General features: G+C 41.7%; 1 protein-coding gene across 1 annotated transcript in view; it reads right to left on the bottom strand.

Moving 5' to 3' along the window:
* Positions 1–676: 676 nt before the first annotated feature.
* Positions 677–16,762, bottom strand: part of LOC308515014 (solute carrier family 12 member 8-like) — a 38,426-nt gene continuing 22,340 nt past the window's right edge. The window contains exons 5-9 of the mRNA XM_081085406.1: positions 11,516–11,613; positions 10,857–10,974; positions 4,989–5,049; positions 1,103–1,266; positions 677–1,059 (exon numbers count right to left, since the gene is read on the bottom strand). Coding sequence (XP_080941532.1) covers positions 1,104–1,266; positions 4,989–5,049; positions 10,857–10,974; positions 11,516–11,613 — 440 coding nt within the window. The 3' untranslated portion in view covers positions 677–1,059; position 1,103. The remainder of the gene's footprint in view (positions 1,060–1,102; positions 1,267–4,988; positions 5,050–10,856; positions 10,975–11,515; positions 11,614–16,762) is intronic.

Raw genomic sequence — 16,762 nt, 5'->3', positions numbered from 1 at the left:
TGCTCCACTTATCTGGGGAAGCCACTAAGGCCTGGATGCTTGTGATGAATGCTGAGCTCACAGAGGAACCAAAATAGTTCCGTCCCCTCATGCATTTATACCAAAAAACACCTGCAAAGGTGTGGGGAGAACTGGGGGCCATAAAAGCTTTTGAGAACATGAACCATGGGCTAATCATGATAATTTACCTTTTTAATTAAAAAGACCTTCACTGCACAAACAGAGCTTACAGAGGCACGTACCCTTTGATCTCGCAATGCCACGTTTGGGAATTTATCCTTCAGAAATTCTTTATGCTTGTATATACGCACAAGATTATTCAGTGCAGAACTGATTATAATAGCAGCCACAGACTCGAAATAATCCAAATGCTATGAGTGTGGAGCTGATGAAATAAATTACAGTGCATTCATACAATGAAAAGTAATGAGGAAACTGTATGTAATGATGTGGAAATGTCTCCAAGATAGATCGTTAAGGGGAAAATCGAGGTGCGGAACACATGTATAATACGCTATCTTTTGTGTATAAAAGGGGAGTAATCAGAATCCCCATTCCTATTTGCTGGTTTATCATCGAGAAATGCTGGAAATAATATAAAAACGGTGTGGTGACCTCTGGGGCAGAGAATGGAACTGAACAGACGGGGAGCAAGGATGATTATACTTAGGGGTTTGGAACCGTGTGGGTGCACTATTTATTCAACGAGTAAATAATAAAATAAAAATTTAAACAGCCATTTATTGCGGCCCTCGGAACAAGCAGTCTGGTCTGGTTCTCCACACCTGCCGGTCTTGCTTGGTGTCCGTGGGGAGCTCTTCAGACGGGAGTGTGTTTCAGAGCCACCGCCATTCGCGTGGCTGCCCTGGTCGGCGGCGGTGCGCCAGACCAGAATGCAGATAGATGTTCATTGTCCAGCACGGCAGCGGGAGGACAGGTCTTTGAGTTTCTTACTGAGGAGAACCAGCTCCACAAAGGCTCTGGGATTGGAGTCCACGGAGCACTAGACAGCTCCAGGAGAGGAGGGCCCCGGCTGCCCAGGACTGAGCGCTCAGCACTCTAGGACTGAGCGCTCAGCACTCTAGGACTGAGCGCTCAGCACTCTAGTACTGAGGCATCAGCTGCTCTCGGCTCACCCGGGAGGAGTGGTGGTAGCGGTCCCGAGTGGCGAAGTCCGCGTTCTCTTGGGTGAGCTGAGTCATCTCCATGTCAACCCTCGCCAGGGACGGCGCCAAAATGATCTGCTCCTGTGGGGATCGCAAGCTCCTTTGGTGAGAGAAACACAGGGGACCGTCAGAAGGAAGGACCAAGCGCTGAACAGGGAAGAGGAGTCTCCCCTGGGAGAGGAAAAGTATTTGCAAAAAACATTCTTGTCCTTAGTATTGAACATATATGTTAAAAAACACAACTGTACCTATTTTCGTTCATGAGGCAGAGAAGCATCGAACAGACTGTCAAACCATAGCGGAAAGGCTGGGGAGGGTTGGGGGGGGGGTAAGAGACCAACCGAAGGACTTGTATGCATGCGCATAAGCATAACCAATGGATGCAAGACACTGGGGTCGGGGGGAGGCGGTGAGGGCATGTATGGGGGCTGGGGGAGGGGGAGATAGGGGAGGCCAAGAGAAGGTCAATGGGGGAAAAAAGGAAACATATGTACTGCTATTTGTAATACTTTAAATAAAATAAAATTTTAAAAAAACACAACTGGTGCAAGTTACATGTACAAATGTTTATGAATAAAGTATGAGAAATGAGTATAAAATAAGGAGAGAGGTGACTTTTACCTTTCTTTAGCATAAATGTATAAAAGTGTACAAAATAACCATCCAAACAGTGTCATGCTGGGACTCGATAGCATTTCTTTGCTCTTTTGTCAAGTGAAATAATGGAATGGAGAGGCTGAAAAACGGAGAAGAGTAGAAAGAGAAACCTCTTCGGTTCATGGGAAAGAAGCTGAGTGAGGAATGATTTCCAGAGCTAAGGCTGACATAGCAGCAGCTCCGAGACACACGACAAAGGCTTTGACACCACGTTGGCCTGAAGACAAAGAACAAGTCCCGATGTGGATTCCACTGTCACTGAAGTGCCGACATACAGTTGGAGTTGGAATAAACTGGGACACACTAGGAAAGTGCCAGAGGCTAAGGAATAAGGAGAGATTCGACCGGCGGTCAGGGATGTGCAGAGGATGGATACAGTCATGGCTCTGCCCTCCAGGAGCCCAGTGGCCTCAGAAAAACTGCCCCACCTCCTTGTGCCAAAGCCTTTGTCCGACCTTAGACGTGATTGCCCCTTAGAAATTTAACCGAAAAGAATCATCTACTTTACAAGTAATAATGTCAATTTTTTAAATAGGGGTATATTTGATAGTTGTAAAGACATTTTTAAAGGTATAAATCTAATGTTTCAATTTTTAAAAGTTAAGCAGAAAGCTTCAGCTGACTTTGGCAAAAAGTGCCATTACAGAAATTCAGATCACATGATGAAGGCCTTGCAGCCACTGAGAACATATCTGAATTAGGTTGAGGTTTTCTGAGAAATGAATTAACTTCTATAAAGGTTGAGTCTTCAAGAAATAAAGTTGAGAAGTGTCAAAAATACCATCCCAATGAACATAGAAGTGTTTTTGCCAATGTATTTTTTTCATTAATGCTGGTTTGTTTGTTTGTTTTTAAAAAGGTGAAACCATTACATTCTTCTAAGTTCTGGCAAATAATATGCCTCACTTTCTAATCTAGAATGGTCTAAAAATTCTCACCTGGGCAGTTGCTAGGACTTTAGGAAAGAAAGCCTTGTCAAGGTCAGGCTAAATTTCACATAATTCTGGGAATTTTAGGTGTAATACAGGGAGCAACTTAATCAAATTCCTTTGCCCAAACACTTTCACCACACCATTACTCTTCTTTGATTTTGAAGAGCATCTGGGTCCATAGTTGTAAACAAGCAAAAAACAAACAACCAAACTTCAAAATTACAAAATAGAAAACACAGCTACCAATTTCTACTTTTTAAAAACAATCACCATTTCTTGGTCCTTTCACCTTCCTACATAATCATCACAAACATCGCTCAGGAGCCATGGTGAGGCCAGCACGTGTAATGTGGAGACTTCGCTGATGCCTCCATCGCCCACTTCACAAGCCCACGGAGCTATGCATAGTGCGGACTGGGTTCTAGTCCAACCAAAGTATTGCCCTCTTCTAAGAATAATCTCCTAATACATTCTTCTTTCTACATAGCACCACAGTGACCTCAGAGGTGAAATTCTAGGAATTCAGAAAGCAACAGAAGGAGCAGTGGCCTCCCATGGCCATGTGTAGGCTTTAAAACTGCAAATGCCTAAAAATATCCCTGTAAATCAGATGGGGCCCAATACTCCTAGCCACTCAGCAGCTCCAGATCTTTAGGCAGCCTCTACACAGAAGCTCTTTCCACTGAAACTCAACTTTTCCTCAGGACGAGGTGACAGGGAGAAGAGACCAGTGAGGGAGTGTTGTGATCTGAGTCACCCAGCCTGGGGCGTCAGATGGGAAGAGAGGCAGAGAGGTGACCCCACCCCTCCCATAGCTCCGCACTGAATGTTAGCCCAGCTTCCAAGCAGATGACAGGGATCTCCCCGCACACCACCCTCCCTCCCAGCCTTCACCCTGTCAGCTTCCATGGCCCTGATCCTTGGTCTTCACCATCCCAGGCTCTAGCTCAGTGGTTCTCAACCTTCTGGCCCTTTAAATACAGTTCCTCATGTTGTGCCCCAACCATAAAATCATTTTTGTTGCTACTTCATAACTGTAATGTTGCTACTGTTATGAATCGTAGTGTAAATATCTGATATGCAGGATGGTCTTAGGCGACCCCTGTGAAAGGGTTGTTCGACCGCCAAAGGGGTCGCGACCCACAGGTTGAGAACCGCTGCTCTAGAAGCAAGCTTTAATTTCTTGTGCAATCTTGAGCAAATTGGTAGTCCTTATAAGACTTGTCTTAAAAAGGATTCTTGGAAGGTAGGAAGGGGGCGTTACTGTTTACTAGACGGAGTGTTTCTGTTTTTACAAGACAGTGAGTTGAGATACATGATGGAGGTGGTGGCACAACAATATGAATGTAGTTAATACCACTGCACTGTACACTTAAAAAGGGTAAAATGCTACATTTTGTGTTATCTGTACTACATCACCATTAAAAATATGGGGGAGGGGGGAAGGATTCTGAATGTACATCTGGGATCCAAGGGAAAGGGTCCATCAGCAATATCTGGGCATGGAAGGTAGAAATATTGGCAAGTGCAACCCAGACATCTAGATTGTCAAAAACAAACCAACAAAATGAAATCATAGTAAACACTTGATTGAGTTCTGCCTGGATTTTCCCAGCCTGCAGCGTTGGTTCCTCGAAGGAGGAGGGAACGTAATTTCCTAGAGTCCCAAGGCCTTAGCATTGTCTCCAGAAGGGTGAAGGAGGAGGAAAGAGATTAGGGCACTCATGAAATCTTACGTTCTCCACGAGGCCTTCTCCTATTTCTCAGGAGAGTCGATTCTTCCCTTTCCCTGCGTGTTTGAACATGGAGGTGCCCCAGAAATCCTCCAAGATCCCTACTCTCTATATTTCTGTACTTGGCTTCTGCACTTTCACCAACACAGTCAGATCAACGGCCTTTGGGCTTAACCTTGTGTGTGATAATGTGCTGATGCTAGTGTGTCTCGGACCATGAACTCACTGAGAATAGCTCTCTGGACTGAGCACCCGCAATCAGATTCTACATAAAGCCCCTCTTCATGATTCCTGAGAATAGAAAGCAGGAGGACATGAGCCAGAGGACGCTTCTGATGAGCTGAGGCTGGGGGCTGGGCGGGGAGGGCAGTGAGGAGCAGAGTCTGAGTCTCCTCTAGGGTCTCCATTGTTGGGTTCCCGCACACAATTCACCCTCGCCCCGTTAGGAGTGGGACCCAGGACACTCATCCCCCCGGTCCTGGCCCCAGATTAGCACTGACCTGCAGGAGGGGATCAGAAGAGACCGCATCCATCTGAAAAAGCTGAAGTTGGAGGCTGATCCTACAGGGAAGACATATACATGAATATTGCTGAAGGCTCTCGATATGCATCTAAAATCCCAGTTTTAATAGAATATATATCCTCTGACACACATGCACAATTAGTATAATTTTTTTTCCTTTTTCAGCCTAACCAAACTATATATATATATAATGCTAATTAACCGGGACACTGTAACGGGTCAACCTGGACAGGAGGAGGTTGTGCGGGCAGCGTCTGGGGTGGGGCGGCAGGGGCCTCCATACCCCTGCAGTGGGGGAGGGCCTGATCAGCAGTGGCCGCAGCTGCTTCAAGGGCCAGAGAGGGAGGCAGGGCCAGACTGGCAGTGGCCACGACTGCTTCGGGGCCTGGGGAGTGAGGCAGGACCGGACCGGCAACTAGAGGTGGGCAGCATTGTGCAATTTCAAATCATGCGCTAGGCTGCTAGTATTCATTATAATATTCCCTGATAGCAGCCTGCTAAGGACTTCATACCCATATGTAGTTTCCAAAAATTTATTTCTAAATTTCAAATTCTCAAGAAAGAAACTGAATAAAGTGCTATCGGGGAAAAAAAAGCAGATGACTTGCTAACTTCAGTCCTATGAATTTAAAAAATTTTGATTTTTTTTCTTAGATTCAAACTATGTGTTAAATATGTGCTATAAAATCCCCTACTAGACCATACGCCCTTTGAGGCTAGGAAGCACGTCTTCTCCATCTTGTAACACTCCCCACACCCACAAGAGTTGGCACCCAGGAACTTTTCTACGGGTGTTAAGTGAATCCAATTGCTCACAGTGTAGAAATGTTAGAGCTGAAGTTTGAAGTGAGATTCTTGTTGATACTGACTAAATATACTGACATCAGACACACTAATTAGAATAGGGCTAATCAGCTTTAAAAAAATATTTTTATTGATTTCAGAGAGGAAGGGAGAGGAAGAGATAGAAACATCAATGATGAGCGAGAATCATTGATAGTTGCTTGCTGCATGCCCCCTACTCGATATCGAGCCTGCAACCCAGGCATGCACCCTGACCAGGAATGGATCTGTGACCTCCTGGGTCATAGGTTGACACTCAACCACTGAGCCACACCAGTTGGGCCTAATTACCTTTTTTAAAAAATACAACAAAAACCTCATCCCTTCTTTGGTGTGGGTTTTTTTAAAATCTCATATAGCCGAAACCGGTTTGGCTCAGTGGATAGAGCGTCGGCCTGCGGACTGAGAGGTCCCGGGTTCAACTCCGGTCAAGGGCATGTACCTGGGTTGCAGGCATATCCCCAGTAGGAGATGTGCAGGAGGCAGCTGATCGATGTTTCTCTCTCATCGATGTTTCTAACTCTCTATCTCTCTCCCTTCCTCTCTCTAAGAAATCAATAAAATATATTTTAAAAAAATAAAATAAAATAAAATAAAATCTCATATAATGAGTTACATATAACTTTAAGAAACCAAATCAAATGTCACTTTATAAAATGTTCTTCTAAATTATACATATTTGCATTAATATCTACAATTGCAAACAGAAAGTTTCTAACATATTCTGATGTTTTCAGGAGGAAGCAAATAAACAAACATTTTATCAACTGACCTTTCTTATTGTGATCATTTGGAGTCTAAGTTACCTAAATTTTAGATGGAGACTGGCCTGAAATTTTATTTCATACCTTCCTGTGAATAGATTTCTGGGAATGATTTGAATTTCTTAGGATCAAACTAACTCCTAAGAAATTTAGAAGCAAACACTGATGTAATCACTGTGTTAATTAAAATATATTCTGTCCCTTAAATTAGTTGGTATAAGGACCTCTTGTTAGCATGACTTTTCTAAAGCATTGTTATTGTTTCTTAAACACCCTCACAGACACACCCACAAATAATGTTTAATCAGGGAACTGTGGCCCAGTCAAGTTGACTCAAAAAATTAACCATCACAGGAGGCTTTGCAGAGGAGGGTGGCTTTTGAAGGATCCTGAACTGACAGACCTGGGTTTTCATCACAGGTCACCCTGAGGGCCTTAGCAGGCATCTCTTCACTCTGGGATTTACTGCTCTCCCTTCTACTCCACCATCTTTACCAAAAGTCCTCGAAAGCATTATTCTTAATGTGCATGTGACTTCAAGTGTATGAAGTACATTTCTTTCAAAAATATACATCAAATTATTCTAATTCTGTAGAATTTTTTCTTCAGTTTGCCTGGATTGCTGTGGTTCATTTAGTTAGGACTTAGAACTAATTGCTTTATTTTAAATTGGGGCATCATAGAATTTTGTTGAAAAGGGCTCTCAAATGTATTTTTTTAAAATAGTTTTATTGTTGAGACTTAACTGTAAATCACCATAGAGTATTGATTATACTTTCTTACTATTATATTCTTGATGCTCTGACGTTTGGGGTCTTGATCCTAGAGATAGCAAAGAACTCCCCTGTGAACACCCCTTTGATATACAAATCAACCAAACCAGAACCCACACCCCCAAATTCTCACAAAAGAGCCAATACGCCCCTGCCCTAAATCATGCTAGGGCCACATACCAGACAACTAGAGACCACCCCTATATACTCTTTTTTGTCTGGTTTCTTCCACCCAGCATAATTATATGAGTTTCATCCATGTTATTGTATGTTCCTTTTATTACTGAGTATTCCATTGTAGAAGTACATTGGCTAGTTCATATAGCAGGTATATGTTTGACTTTTAATAACCTGCCAAACTGTTTTACAAAGTGATTGTATTATTTTATTTCCACCAGTAGTATACGATAGTTCTAGTTGCTCCACATCCTTGCCAACACTTGGCATGATCAGTATTTTTAATTTTAACCCCTCTAGTAGGTGTGTAGTAGTATAATATTGTGGTTTTAATTTGTATTTCCTAATCACTAATCATGTTGAGCATCTTTTCATATGCTTAAGACTTTCCATATAAGTATTTTATTTTATTGTTTTATTGATTTTTAGAGAGGGAGGAAGAGAGAGAGAGAGAGAGAGAGAGAGAGAGAGAGAGAGAGAGAGAGAGAGAGAACATCAATGGGAGAAAGATACAGTGATAGGTTGCCTCTTGCACATGCCCTGACTGGGTGATTGAACCCACAGCCTAGATATGTGCCCTGACTAGGAATCGAACCCATGACCTTCTGGTGCATGGGATGATACTCCAACCAACTGAGCCACACATGCCAGGGCTCATATAAATATTTTAGAGTCTGCTTGCTAACTTCCACAAAAAAAGGCAGCAGAGATTTTTTATTGGGATTATGTCGAATCTGTAGAGCAATTTGGGGAGAATCAATGTCTTAAGAATATTGAATCTTCCAATTCATGAACTTAGTATATGTCTTCATTTATTTCTTTAATTTCCTCTTTCCTTTCTTCTCAGAAATGTTTTTGTTTTCCTCTTCTAGTCTGTAAATATGGTGAATTACATAGAATAATTCAGAATGTTAAACCAACCTTGAATTCCTGAGATAAACCTATTTAGTTACGATGTATTATCCTTTTTATATTTTTTTTTATTCAGCTTGGTAAAACTTTGTTAAAAATTTTTGTATCTATGGTCATGAGGGATATTGGTGTGTAGGTCTCCAAAAAGTTTGCAGAGAATTTATATTCTTTCTTCCTTAAATGTTTGATAGGTTTCATTAGTGAAGCCATCTGAGTTTTCTTTGTGGGAAGGTTTTAATAACAAGTTTAACTTCATTACTAAATGACTTAAATAGCCTTATTTTTCTTCTAGAATGAACTTTGATAGTTTGTCTTTTTCAAGGAATTTTCCCAATCCATCTAAGTTGTCATATATATTGGCATAAAGCTGTTTAAAAATATTTATTTATTTTCCTTTTAATATCTATAGATTTTCTAGTAATGTCATCTCCCTCACTCCTGATACTGGTCATTTTTTACCTTCTCTCCTTTTATTATGATCACTCTGGCTAAAAGTTTGTCATCTGTATACATGATATCACATAACCAGTTTCTTGTTTTATTGGCATTCTCTACTTTTTCTATTTTATATATTATTGATTTCTACTTTTATCTTCATTGCTTCTTTGTTTCTCTTATTTGGGTTTAATTTGCTCTTCTTTCTCTAGTTTTCTTAAGTTGGAAGTGGGGGGTCATTGATTTAAGACATTTCTTCTTTTCTAATATGAACATTTGATGCTATAAACTTCCTTCTAAGTACCGAATTAGCTACATCCCACAATTTTGATATTATATTTTCATTTTCATTCAGTTTCAAATATTTTGTAATTTTACTTATTATTTCTTCTTTGAACCCTGAGTTATTTCATTTCTTTACTTGATTTAGCATTGTTTAGTCTTCTTAGTTATTTAGTGTTCTTTAGTTTCTAAATATTTGGGGATTTTCCAATACTAGATATCTTTCTGATATTTATTTCTAATTTACTTCTCATTTGGTCAGAGAACATACTTTTTTCTTGAATTTACTTGAATATCTTTAAATATATCGAAACTTTTTATGTCCTAAAAATATGGTAAATATTTCATTTTTATTTTAAAAGAACATTTATTCTTCTGTTAGGTGAAATGGTCTATAAATCTTAGTTTGCCTAGGTTTGTGGATAATGTTATTCAAGTCTTCTAATGTCTTACCAATATTAAGCCTACTTGTTTTATCAATTATTGAGAGAGGTATTGAAACCTCTTATTTTAATTATGAATTTTTCTATTTCTTGTTACAGTTATACCAGGTTTTACTTCATATATTTCAAAGCTCTATTTTTAAGTGCATAAAGATTAAGATTTTTTATGTCCTCTTCATGAACTTTTTACTTTATCTTCATGAAATAATCCTTTATTCCTGGTAACACGCTTTTCTTTAAAATCTATTTTGCCTGATAGCAATATAGTCACTCCAGCTTTGTTTTGATTCACATTATTGTATCTTTTCCCATCTTTTTATTTTTAACTTATTTTGTGTCTTTATATTTAAATAGGTTTCTTGTAGGCAGCATATAGTTGTATCATGCATTTTTATTCAATCTGACAACCTCAGTGTTTAGACCACTTTATTGAGAGTGTTTACACCATTTATTTTTAGTGTGATTATTGATTGATATGGCTAGGTTTATATAAACTGCCTTGTTATTTGCTTTTTGTTTGTCCCATATGCCCTTTATTATCTTTTCTTCTTTTTCTGGTTTCTTTTGATTTGAGCATTTTAAAATTCAATTTTACCTCCTTTATTGTCTTACTAGTTGTAACTCTTTGTTACTTTTTTAAAATATATTTTATTGATTTTTTACAGAGTACAGAGAGGAAGGGAGAAAGATAGAGAGTTAGAAACATCGATGAGAGAGAAACATCGATCAGCTGCCTCCCGCACATCTCCTACTGGGGATGTGCCCGCAACCCAGGTACATGCCCTTGACCGGAATCGAACCTGGGACCCTTCAGTCCTCAAGCTGACGCTCTATCCACTGAGCCAAACCGGTTTTGGCTCTGTTATTTTTTAATGGTTGCTTTAGAGTTTGTAGTACACATTTTTAACTTATCACAGTCTACCTCTAAGTGATATTATAGTACTTCACATATAGTATCAGAAAGTTAAAACAGTATATTTCCATTTCTTCCCTCCTGGCCCTTGTGCTATTGTTATCATCCATTTTGCTTCTACATGTCTTATTTTTTAATTTATCATTTATGTGCCTGTCATATTTTCCCCCTAAACTATAAGCTACTTGAAAATGGGATTCATATCTGTCAGTGTTGGCATTTAGTTGGTGCTCAAAACACATTTCTTCAATGGATCCTAAAAGAGAAAGAGGAAGGTGGTGGCAAAATGGCTCTGCTGCTTACCAAGGTGAAGCCCAGGACTGGCCCGACCAATGTAGAAATACACAATGGCAGCAACACACATGTTGATCAAAGCATAGACCCACTGGATCACAAACATGATGACAAGAGACCCAATGGCCTATGGAAACAGTAGGAAAGGCAAGTCACCTAATGATTTATCACATTGTAGGCAAACCACAAGGCTAGTCCCTCTCATCAACCTTTGATCACTATAAAAGTCTACTTAATTGAAGTTCATTCATAATTTTTTAAAAAACCTCATTTAAGCAGATATTTGAGAAGATAACTTCTGAAAGTACCCTCTAATCAAAACTATCAATAAATAGTTATTCTTTCCTAGTTCACTGTCCTCTTCCTCCCTAGAAGAAACAAAGTGAAATTATGCTAATTTGGTATACCTAGAAATTTAGTGACCAAGAGGTTATCAGAGATGATTATTTTACAAGTAACCCACTGATTAAAATCAATGCTGCACTAAATGTAATCTTGCCATTTGTAGTCTTGCCTAAATTCTAATATAACAGGTAGTTAAATAACATTGCTCCTGGTTAAGACTCTCCTCTTTCCTTCCCACAGCCCCAACCCTGAGATCACACATGTCTTCAATTCTCCTTGAATTATGTCACAAGGACAACTGAGATAAAAATGAAGCTACTCACCCCCAACAGGGAGACCCAGGGGTTGCATATGCGAGCGTAGAAAGAAGTAGTTCTGCTCTGGATATCTTGTTCCTGGAGCCTAGACTTTAGGAAGAAATCTAAAAAATAAATGAGCCAAATCCTTATTACCAATCTGTTACCAAATCCTCTTATATTTTTATGAACAAATACTTATAAGCTCATCTTCTCAACCTAAAAGTCAACTTCCACTCACGTCAACCATTAACTTTCTTGTGGTCTTAGTCAACTCATTCTCCTACTCTCTGATGTAACAAGTTTACAATCTCTCTCAAAGGAGAGATTTCATATCCTCTCATCACCAAATCTGCCAGCCCACTTGCACATGAACCTTCTCTTCTGCCTTCCCTCCTTGTCCAGTGGATGAACAGTCCCGGCTCCTGTGTAAGGCCCATTCTCTGCTTATGCTTTGCTTGAGGATTTTGCTTTTGCATCCTTGATTTTTCCATCCTATACTGAACCATTACCATCTATAATAATAAAAGCATAATATGCTAATTAGACCGGCTGTCTTCCAGATGGGGCTGGGAGGGAAGCCTGGTCCCGGGTGCCAGAGGGAAACCAGTGCCAGCAGCTAGGGCAAGGAAGGCCTACTCTTGCATGAATTTATATATAAACTAGGGGCCCGGTGCACGAAATTCGTGCACTGGGTGGGGGAGGGGGGAAGAGTGTCCCTCAGCCCAGCCTGCCCCCTCTCACATACTGGGAGCCCTCAGGCGTTGACCCCCATCACCCTCCGATCGCCTGATCGGCCCCTTGCCCAGGCCTGACGCCTCCGCCAGAGGTGTCAGGCTTGGACAGGGGACCCCCATCTCCCCCCGATTACTGGCTCTGGCCCCCGCCCAGGCCTGAGGCCTCTGGCCCAGGAATCATGCCTGGGCAGGGGACCCCCATATCCCTCTGATTGCTTGCTCCACCCCCCGCCCAAGCCTGACACCTCTGACCCAGGCTTCAGGCCTGGGCAAGGGGACCATCATATCCCCCCAATCCCCAGCTCCGCCCCCCACCCAGGCCTGATGCCTCGGCCAGAGGAGTTGACCCTCATCACCCTCGATCACCAATCACTGGATCGGCCCCTTGACCAGGCCTGAGGCCTCCGGCAGAGGTGTCAGGCCTGGGCAGGGGACCCCCAGCTCCCCGCGGTTGCAGGCTCCGCCCCTGCCCAGGCCTAACGCCTCTGGTCTAGGCATCTGGCCCAGGCAGCGGGGACCCGCAGTGGCAGCGGGGGGCGCCGCGATCGTGGGCTTCGCTTTAGGCCCAGGCAAGGGACCCCTAGCTCCTGGGACTGCCAGCTTCGACCGTGCCCAGCTCCCATCGCTGGCTCCACCCCTACTTCCTGCTATCACTGGTCAGGGCGGCAAAGGCGCCTGATTCTCTGATCATGGCTGGGGGGCAGGGCAAAGGCGGCCCCAGGGCCGCCTTTGCCCTGCCCCCCAGCTCTTAGCTCCCCCCTGGGTTTCAGATCACTGTCAGTGGCAGGGGGCTTCTTCCTGCTTTCCCTTTCGCCTCCCTGCATTGTGCCTACATATGCAAATTAGCCGCCATCTTGTTGGCAGTTAACTGCCAATCTTAGTTGGCAGTTAATTTGCATATAGCCCTGATTAGCCAATGAAAACGGTATCGCCGTATGCCAATTACCATTTTTCTCTTTTATTAGTGTAGATACCTCTAGTTAAACATAAATACCCTACACTGCAATTTCTCCCACTTAAGCAAATACCTTCTGGTCAACCCATAGTTACTGCCCTATTCCTTTGTCTTCCTTATAGCAAAACTCCTCAAAAGAATTGCCTATACATTATTTACCTCACATTATTTCCTCAACCCACTCGTAAGATTATAAGATTTCACTAAAACTACTCTTCCTAAGTTGCCAATGACTTGATCTTTTCAAATTCAATGGTCAATTCCCAGTCCTCATCCTATGAGGCCTTTCAGACAGCAACTGACACATGTGATCACTTCCTGCTTATTGAAACACTTCCTTCTCTTGCTTTCTAGGATGCCTCATTCTCCCAGCTTTCCTTCCACCTCATTGACCACTTCTTCTTGGTCTTCTTTACTGGCTCACCTTCCAAACCCTAAATATTGTAATATCCCAACATTCATTCAGTCCTCAGCACTCCTTTTACCCCCATATATACTCACTCCTGAGATAGCTCATCTAGTCCCATGGCTTTAAATACTATCTATATACTGATGATTCAAATTTACATCATCCTTGACCCTTGAACTAAAATTTTGAATATCTAGTTTTCTTCTCAATAGCTCCTCTTACATGGCTAACAAGCACCTCAAACCTTAGCATGGCTATTGCAAAAATCTATTCTCCCCAAGTCTTCTTCATCTGAATAAATGACACCACCATTCACTCAAATATCTATGATTCATCCTTGACTGCTCTTTTCCTCACACCTACACCTAGTCCATCAGTAAATCCTCTGACTCTACCATCAAATATATTCAGAATTTGACTATTCCTCACTGTACAATTCACTGCTCCATTGAAATGCCCTCTTCTCAGAGAGATCTTTCCTGACAAACCTCTCTGAAACAGTACGCCCTCTCCCCACCTAGTCTCTCTCTTATCCCATCACCCCACCTTATTACTCATCATAGTACCTGACATTACAGTGTATATTTGTTTGTTTGTTTATGTACCTTCCCCTACTAGAACGCAAGCTCAATGATAGCAGAGACCCATGTCTATTCAGCATGTTCTCCGGCACCTTGAACAGTGCTTAGAATGTAGTAAATGTTCCATTCATGTGGTTAAATGAATGAGCAAACCATCCCAGCCCCCAGAGAAATCTTTATTCTCTCAACATCTGTCTTCCTTCATCATATGTTGCCAATTATTATATTTATCTTTTATACCTGAGGGCAAGGACTGTGTCTCTTATATCTCTAAATGCCAAATCTAGACATTTAGAAGTTCATGTATAGGAAGTGCTCAAAAAATGTCTCCCTATTAATTGTGGATTGAAATAAACTCTGCCAAGCATTATGACTGATTTGAATTGATGGCTCTGCTACTTTTTAAAAAAAGAAATAATACTGTTATACTTCCATTAGTTAAATTGTATAACTTTAACATGTTCAATGCATGGTTCATTTTTTCCAGCCATTGGCTTAGTGAAATACAGTTGCCCTCTTGGTTACTAAGAAGGAACACTATTGGTTAAGGACTTAGATTATTGCCTCTCTGAGATTTGCCAAATGTTAAGCTCACCTTTTCATACTTGACCTTGATCTTGCACAACATCAATTACAGTGTACCTAAGGGAAGTGTGTGTGTCTGTGTGTGTGTGTGTGTGTGTGTGTGTGTGTGTGTGTGTGTATACGCTTTCTGAGAAGCTCAGGAGAAAGTAGTTAGGAAGGGACGTGTCCTGCAGGCAAGGACAACACATCAGCAATGTGAGGGAGAATTCATGCAAGGATGCTCAATGACTTTGAATAGGTCTCACAGCATAGGCAAACAATATGGTTCAAAATCCTTCCAAATAACTAAAGGAATTTTTTTCTCTTGTTAAGGATTTTGCTGGAAAAAACAAGCCTTGTGGATTATTGGTGGAAGGGGACATTTTTCACATTAGAAATTCTAGAGCAGTGGTTCTCAACCTTCTGGCCCTTTAAATACAGTTCCTCATGTTGTGACCCAACCATAAAATTATTTTCGTTGCTACTTCATAACTGTAATGTTGCTACTGTTAGGAATCGTAATGTAAATATCTGATATGCAGGATGGTCTTAGGCGACCCCTGTGAAAGGGTCGTTTGACCGCCAAAGTGGTCATGATCCACAGGTTGAGAATCGCTGTTCTAGAGTAATGACCAGAAAGGCAACTTAACTTTTCAAGTTTTAGTTGCAAAACAAACAAACAAAAAAAACCATGCATCAGGCACATTAAAGATATCAAATATAAAAAACAGAGTAAAAATAATATTAAAGTGTCTTTTAAAATATAATGGTATGTCTAACATATTCAATGTTCACAAAATCCATGCAGATATAAACACAGTAAACATGAAAGGTGAAAACAATTATGTTAATTTTTTAAATCATGAATTTAAGTAACTTTATAGACATTAGGAATCTAAATATTAAACTATCTCTGTAAATGCACCTCATGACTTTCTCAGAATACATAAGCACAGTTCTAGTCAGCATGTACAAACCGAGAATGTGCACAGATGCTGTCCACAATGATCCTATTTCAAGTCCAGGTGGCCTTTTATCATGATAATGCAATTCTTTTAACTGCTTTCCAAATGCGGTACATTTCAGTTATTTCTAACTTGATTATGCAATTCCCCCAAATAGATTTACTAAGCCAGGGCAATTAAACAGGTTTATATTCCTTGTTACATCTTTTAAAAAAATTTTTTTTATTGATTTTTAGAGAGGAAGAGAGAGAGAGAGAGAAACATTGATTAGTTGCCTCCCACACACTCCCAAACTGGGGATCAAACCCACAACCTGGGCATGTAACCTGACCAGGAATTGAACCTGCCACCCTTTGATGTATGGGATGACCCTCTAACCAACCAAGCCACACTGGCCAGTGGTGCTCCGTGGTTGAGTATTGACCCATGAACCAAGAGATCACCAGTTCAATTCCCGGTCAGGGCACATGTCCTGTTTTCGGGCTTAGTCCCCAGCAAGAGGCAGCTGATGGATGATGTTTCTCTCTCATCTTTCTCATCAATGTTTCTATCTCTCTATCCCTCTCCCTCCCACTCTCTCTAAAATCAAATATATATGTATATGTATATGTATACTATATAATAAAGAGGGACTATGCTAATTGACCCTCACACCATCACAAAGATGGTGGCACCCACGGCCAATAATGAGGGAATATGCTAATTGACTGCCCCACCCTCAAAGATGGCAGCACCCACAGCCACAAGATGGCTGGCAGGGGAGGGCAGTTGTGGGAGATCAGGCCAGCAGGGGAGGGCAGTTGGGGGGGACCAGGCCTGCAGGGGAGGGCAGTTAGGGGTGACCGGGCCAGCAGGGGAGGGTAGTTGGGGGCAACTGGGCCAGCAGGGGAGCAGTTAGGCATCGATTGGGCTGGAAGGGGAGTAGTTAGGGGCAATCAGGCAGGCAGGCAGGCGAGCGCTTGGGAGCCAGCAGTCCTGGATTGTGAGAGGGATGTCCGACTGCTGGTTTACGCCTGATCCCACAGGGATCGGCAGTAGGACATCCCCCAAGGGGTCCCAGATT

This window comes from Myotis nattereri (genome assembly GCF_964212035.1).
Source record: "Myotis nattereri genome assembly, chromosome: 3".
In the NCBI taxonomy this organism is placed as follows: Eukaryota; Metazoa; Chordata; class Mammalia; order Chiroptera; family Vespertilionidae; genus Myotis; species Myotis nattereri.
This window is presented reverse-complemented; position numbering and strand designations above follow the sequence as displayed.